Source organism: Perognathus longimembris, chromosome 10 (genome assembly GCF_023159225.1).
Source record: "Perognathus longimembris pacificus isolate PPM17 chromosome 10, ASM2315922v1, whole genome shotgun sequence".
In the NCBI taxonomy this organism is placed as follows: Eukaryota; Metazoa; Chordata; class Mammalia; order Rodentia; family Heteromyidae; genus Perognathus; species Perognathus longimembris.
Genome location: NC_063170.1, coordinates 28034996 through 28042211, shown reverse-complemented (window position 1 = coordinate 28042211; position 7216 = coordinate 28034996). Strand labels below are relative to the sequence as shown.

The 7216-nt window shown below is 37.5% G+C and overlaps 1 protein-coding gene across 1 annotated transcript; it reads right to left on the bottom strand.

Annotated features, from left to right (window-relative positions):
• Nucleotides 1–5721: 5721 nt before the first annotated feature.
• LOC125358496 (protein phosphatase inhibitor 2-like) lies at nucleotides 5722–6575 on the bottom strand. The gene has a single exon (XM_048355669.1). It carries the CDS (start codon nucleotides 6396–6398, stop codon nucleotides 5784–5786), a length of 615 nt encoding a protein of 204 aa, XP_048211626.1. The 5' UTR covers nucleotides 6399–6575; the 3' UTR covers nucleotides 5722–5783.
• Between the last annotated feature and the right edge of the window lie 641 nt (nucleotides 6576–7216).

Genomic DNA, 7216 nt, shown 5'->3' with positions numbered 1-7216 from the left:
TTATAAGCCTCTCTCTCTCTCTCTCTCTCTCTCTTTCTCTCTCTCTCTCTCTCGGTCATGGGGCTAGCATTCTACCACTTTGAGCCACAGCTCTACTTTCAGTTTTCTGGTGATTAATTAGAGAGAAGAGTCTCATGGACGGAAGTGATGCTGTGGCTCAAAGTGGTAGAGCACTAGCTTGAGCAAAAGAGCTCAGGGACAGTGCCCAGGTCCAGAGTTCAAGCCCGATGACCAACAAAGCAAGCAAACAACAACAACAACAACAAAAAGAGGATTATAGGTATAAGCCACCAGCACTCAGCTAAGCCATTCTTACTTAATGAAGGAAAAATAAAACACTATAAATCATACTACCACCAGTGGCACATGCCTGTAATCTTAGCTACTCAAGAGCCTGGGATCTGAAGGATGGTAGTTCAAAGCCAGCCCAGGGATGAAAGTTTATTAGACTCAACTTCAAAATAACCAGTAAAAGCCAGGTTGGAGGCACAGCTCAAGTGGTAGAGTGCCAGCTGAACGAGCACTCAAGCTGCGCACACACAAAACCATGGTGGTAGTGCAGAATCTACAAATCAAAACCAGTTGGAGAGAGCTCAGTGTTTAGAGGAAATATATAGCTTTAAGTGCATACTTTTGAAAGTGAGAATTATTGAAAAATGACAAACTCAAATGCTGTGGTTTGAATGTTCCTTCTAAATCTCACATTGATAGAGACCTGGAGACAAACAAAACAGAATCAATAATATTATATAATAATATATATATAATTAAAAAATAAAGTTCACATTGGAGCTTAATTCCCAGTGTAACAGTGTTGACAGGTAGGACTTGATTAGATCACCAGGACTCTTGCCTCATGAGAGGATAAACACAGCTGTCAGAGGATGAGTTAGTTCTGTTGAGAGTGAGTTGTTAACCTGAGTTCAGCACCCTCTGCTCTGCTCCCTTTCAGGTTCCCCCTCATCACTTGATGCTCTCTGATGCCAGGACAGTAGGCCCTAACCTGGTACTAGCACCATTTTTTAATTCAGTAGCCTCAAGAATGATGACCTAAATAATCAATCTCTCTCTCTCTCTTTCTCTCTCTCACTCACTGTTTTTCTTGACTAGGGATTGAACCCAGAGCCTTGTGCATACCAGGCAAGTAGTCTGCCACAGATCTACATCCCAACTCTAAATCTATGTACTCATAAGTTACCTTGTCTGTATTGTTCAGATACAGCAACAGAAAATGAACTTCTTTAATGAAACATCTTTAACCCAGGAAACTAGAAGAGACAACAAAATAGACCAGAGTAAGTAAAAAGGCTTTCTAAAGTTACTGAAATTTTCTGTTAATAAAATAAAAAATAAGCTAATGAAACTTGATGAATAATGAAATTTATTTGAGTTTAATAAAACACTTGAGAGAAGAATAATCATAAAAGAGATTGAAAGGCAATCAGAGATATCAACCCCAAATCACACTAGGTCTAGTTAATTTAATGAGTCCTAAACAATGAAAGAATGATAATTTCAGACTATAAGTATGTATTTGAACACATACACACGTACATGTATGAGCTTATCACATTATCTTTTGTGTAATATTCCATACTACAGGCATGTATCTTTTTATTGTACTTTTTATATTTATTAATTTATTTAAAAATAACAATAAGCCCATTATAGATCAATATAATAACATGAAAAGTGATTAACAAACACGTAAAAGAAGAGTGGCATTGTATTACATTTTTGAATATTTCTTTACTTTTACCTTAATCAAAAGCTATGATAGCCTACAATCTGCTATGCTTTCAATATGCAATGATATATTTTAGTTGAAGAAGAATATTTGGCCTCATGACAATACGTAATCAAGAAAAGAAGTGTATTGATAGAATTTTAAAACTATTGTAGAAATATTACTCTGATCCTATGCCAAAACTCACCGGTTAGTACTTTCTTAAAGGTTTGTTACAATATGAAACTTGAAACTTTACCTGTGAACTTTTGTATGCTGTCCACTCAATTATAGTCATTTTATAATTTAAATGTAGCTTTTACTGACACATTTTTTGTAGTATAAACACTAGTTGTTTGTAAAATTTGATTTCATTGAATCATTTCAAATATTTGAAATATTCATCCTACAGTATAAAAATGTCATATTTATTAATACCCATCAGAAAAGTCTTGAAACACAATACTGGGAAGCTGCCAGGATCAGAGAAGATAAAAAATTTTCTAAAATTCTAGGAAGTGGTGCTGTGGCTCAAAGTGGTAGAACACTAGCCTTGAGCTGAAGAGCTCAGGGACAGTGCTCAGGCCCAGAGTTCAAGCCCCATGACCAACAAAAAAAATTCTAAAATTCTAATTTTTTAATTTTGCGTCTTTGAAAGCCCAGATTTTATCATTTGCATTAATACCAGTATTTGTTGTTTTCCTTAAAGTGGTAGGTACACTGTGCTTCATTTTGAGGAAAATATTAGCCAAGTTCAAGACTAAGTTAAGTGCATGTAGCAGACAGACTTTCTAAAGTGGCCTCTATGATCACCACTTAATGATATTCATATCCTGTGATCCTCTTTCTCTGAGCACAGGTACAACCTCCATCTTACTTCTAGGCAACAGAATTTGGCACAGATGACAGGATATACAAGACCTTGTATACATGGGTATATTACCTAAAAGTGTAATGACATCTTGCTAAGGCCTTTCCTTGCTAGCTTTGACAAGACAAACACCTGTGCTGAGGAGGAGTGATCCAGATCCAGCAAGATATTGAGACTTTTAGTTGTTTTTTTGTTTTTGTTTTAGTGCCAGTTCTGGGGCTTGAACTCAGGATCTATGCACTATCTCTGAGTTTTTTTCACTCAAGGCTAGTTAGTACTCTACCACTTGAGCCATAGTTCCATGTCTGTCTTTTGGTGGTTAATTGGAGATAAGGTTTACATGGACTTTCCTGCTTGGGCTAGCTTTGAATGGTGACTCTAGGACTAACTAGGAGTACGGAGGGACCAACACGTGAAAAGATCCTTAGCTTGATAATCCATAAGGAACTAAATACTACCAACAGCCATGTAAACTTGGAAATGGATACTTTCCTAGGAGAGCTTCATATGAGATGCAACATCAGTGACATCTTAGATGCAGCTTTGTAAGGTCCTGAAGCAGAGATCCCAGCTAAGCTATGATCTGACTCTTGACTTATTAAGACTTTGAGATAAAGTGTGTCTTAAGTGACATAACTGTGGCAACAATAAAATCAATAAGTAAATAAACAAATAAGCACCATGGTTAGTCAGTCATCCTTGGAAGTAAAAGTTGTGTTCAATTAACAAAAGTCAGATAGTTTGGGTCTCACTTCAATTACACAAGTGCTTTCCCTCCATCAGACTTGAAGTGCTTTACATACACTACCCATTTCATCATACAGAGTATTTTAAAAGACACATATCAATGGGTAGAGTTAATACAATTAATAACATCATTTGGTGCTTAATATGTAAATAGATGTTTAATAAATTTTAATACTTCGCAGAGTACAATGGGAATTTTTCTCTTGTGAGCACATGGTGGGTATCTAATAGATAAACTACTAGTACAGATCTGTGCCTGTCTTCATCCACACAAGGGCATCAGCAGTTTACTCACCAACTACAGTGTCTTTAATAGTGCAGACTCCCAAAACCATGAGAGTCTTAGAGAACCAGGGGATTGCAGATCATCTTTAAGAATTGAACTAAAGCAATACTTCCATTTTTACAAAAGTACACATCCATATTGGCATCGGTGGCTCTTTCCAATAATCCTGGCTACTCAAGGATCAAGGTTCTAAGCCAGCCTGGGCACAAAAGTCAGGGAGACTACATCTCCAATTAACAAGCAAACAGCCAGGCTAAAGACATAGTTAAAGAGTGCCAGGCATGAGCAAGCAAGCCAGGTGAACTCAAGGCCCTGAATTCAAGCCCCTATCAGAAAAAACAATCATACATAACATAAATATATGTGTGGATATGCATATAATTTACCATTTAGCCTAGACCCATCATCTGCCAACTATATGATCCTGAATGAATGAATCATTTAAACTCCATAATCCTCAATTCCCCCAACTATAAAATAGAAGTAATAAAGTCAACTTCACAGGGATATTAAAGAATTAAATGAGATTCATTTTATATAGCATTTAGCATAAATCCTCACATATATTAACATCTCAATAAATAATAATACCATTAAGTTTTTTAATTTATTTTTATTTTTTTAACAGTAAAGAGTCCTCCCACTGTTTATTAATTTTGACATTCCGTTATTTCCATAAACTCAAAGTAGAAGATAAGCTTTTTGATAAAAGCCATTTCATATATATAATATACAGGAATTTTTAAAAAGTCTGACCATATTATACATACTTTTGGTATGAACAAAAAAATGCAGTTACAAATAATTGAAATTAAACCATCACTAAGTAAGATACACAGGAACTTCACTATATTTCAGGGAAAAAAATCCAAACAATTCTTACTGTGTTAGAAGAATAAAGTACATTTGTCATAGTATACATTATCCTACTTCCCCTTAGACTAGGGCTGTTTAAAATCTTCAAATTAAAAAAAATGGAAAAAAAGTTTAGGTTTAATTATGCCTGTACATTCAGGAATAATCAATCATTGGTTGCATACAATTTTCTCATCATGCAAAAGTCTCAGTTAATTGTCTTCTGATATCTAATAAGTCAAATGAACTACTAAGAACAATTTAATTATCAAGCTGTAAATCAGACAGGTGCAGAAATGGAGCAAATCCATTGTATTTCCTGTCTAAGTACTGTCACTACTTTATCTTCTTCTTTAGGACCAGTAGATATTGACAGTCAAAATGAGAATTTCATTATTGCAGCAAGTGGCAGAATATGTGGGAGAAATCAAGAGTCCATAATGGTGTGACATGTGATCTTTGCCATACTTTAACACAAGCCTTACAATTCTATGCAGAAAGGAGTAGGGAACAAAAGCACAAGGTTAAGACAGGTATATAAAAGAAATGCTGTGAACAATACCTAAATTATATTTATTGTTTAAAAAAAATGCTGTGATCTGATATCTGCCCCATGTGTCAAAAAAGCCATCAGAGCAGACATTAGTGCAAGTTTAACTTGATAATTTATTTGTGGAAATAAAAAGGCTAGTTTTGATGAGAAGTGTTTCAATCCTTTCCTTGTAAACACACACAAAAAAACTTAATGGGAATTTTAAAGGTTTCAGGCCAGAAAAATGCATGAGTAACACTTACAATCCTTCTCAATTAGACAAATCAAACTGAAGGTAAGTGTTAAAATACCTTTCAGCCTGAATATTGATCCAACTATACATCCTGTTTTCCAATTGGCTTTTAATTTAAAAAATTAAAAAGAAACAACTCCTATAAAGTTTTTATAAGAGGTATCACACATCTAGAAGATGATGAAAATAACTTAGTCCCCTTCCCCCCAAAAGACATTTTAACCTTTAAAGCATAAAAAGCAATACAATATCTTATACAAATTAACCAGTGTTCTTACAAAAGTAAAGCAGGTTGGACTAAAGATGTTACACTAAATTTGTGGTGAAGTACGAGGCACAAGAATCTATGCATTTTCATCTAACCTGTCTCAAAGGTTACCATTTAATTCTTGGCATACATAACTGGTAATCTATTTTGGTACTTGAGTTATGAATTGTGGAAAACAAGAAGCAGTGTATTATACTAACAGGATTTGTATTTGACCAACAACTGTAATGTTGGATACATGTCTTCTATGAATCTTGTGATTTGTTTTGTCGTTCGTCACTTGTAGCAGATCCTTGATTTGAGTCTTCAATATTCATGCTTTCTCCATCTGTCTCTGACATTTCTTCATCTTCCTCATCACCGTGTAGGTCTTTTGAAATTAACTGTCTAGCCAGTTTAATATTCAGTCCTTCATTGTAGTGGAGCTTCCTTTTCATTTCAAGTTGTCGCTTTTTTTCTTGCTCTTCAGGCGAAAGGTCATTTTCTTCTTTTTCACTGCTTTCTTGTTCCTGAACCCCATACTTTGGCTGTGAGCCTTCAGCAGCAGCTAATTTCTTAGCTAAGATATCTGGAGTCATGGCTTCATTCGCTTCTGAATCACTATATGCATCTTCATCATCACCTATCATACTATGGTAAGGAGTGCTTGGTTTATCTATTTTCATTAAACCATAGTCCTTGTCTGCTGGGAGATACGTAGCCAGGATGTTCATTTCATCCCACTTCTGAGACTTTTTACTCAGTTCCTCGTCCACGTTCGAGCCGGGCTGCTGGGCTGAGGCCACCACAGCGGGAGCCGCCAAGGTCTTGTTCTTCAAGATTCCTTTGATGGGCCGGTGCGAGGCCGTGGACGCCGCCATGGCTGGTCACTGGGGCGGTCTGTTCAGGGTCGCTGCTGCTGCTCCGGGTCAGGAGAATGAGGGTCGGGCATTGACCGAGAGGCAGCCTCAGAGCCCGTGGTTGCGCAGAGCGACTGCCGGCGTCGTCCAACCACCGCGACGCCACAGCCCACGCCGCGCGGCGGGCGGCCCTTCGCCGCCGGCTCTACACCCGCGGCCCACACCGGAGGCCGACCAATTGCCCCAGCGCCTGAACGACGCGGACCCCAGAGCCAAGCGGGCCCGCCCTCTCGCGATATCTAGGGCGGGGGCAATTTTTTTTTTTTTAAGTAAACCAGGAAGCTGTGTTTTTAGAATAAAAAGCTATCATGGCCTCTCAATTGTTTTTTACAATTAAAACCACCTGGCCCAGTTTGAAATCCTAAACTATTTTGCAACAACTTTTATTCATGTTTTGACAGCATAGTTTTTAATACAGAAGCTATTGAATTAAAGTATAATCTCTGACTTGCTACTAGATTAAGGACTTAGTTCCTGTAGTCATTACTTTGGGTACCAGTTAAGCTATCATGAAGACTGTCACGTTTTCTGATCCAACTGTGCTTCTACAGGTTGAATACTTATGATAGTTCAAATTTTTAACTGGGTATTGTTTATACTGGTAAATAATATCCAATGTATCTCTTGGCTGATTGTGTAGTTTCAAAAACACAAGTTTAGAAAAAGGCTGAGCAGCATATCCAGCCGAAGTGCCTGTTGAAGTGGATGCAGAGCGCACAGGAGGGCGGGGCGGCAGCACCCGCTCTGGTAGGCGTACCCTGCACTGGTGGGCGGGGCCA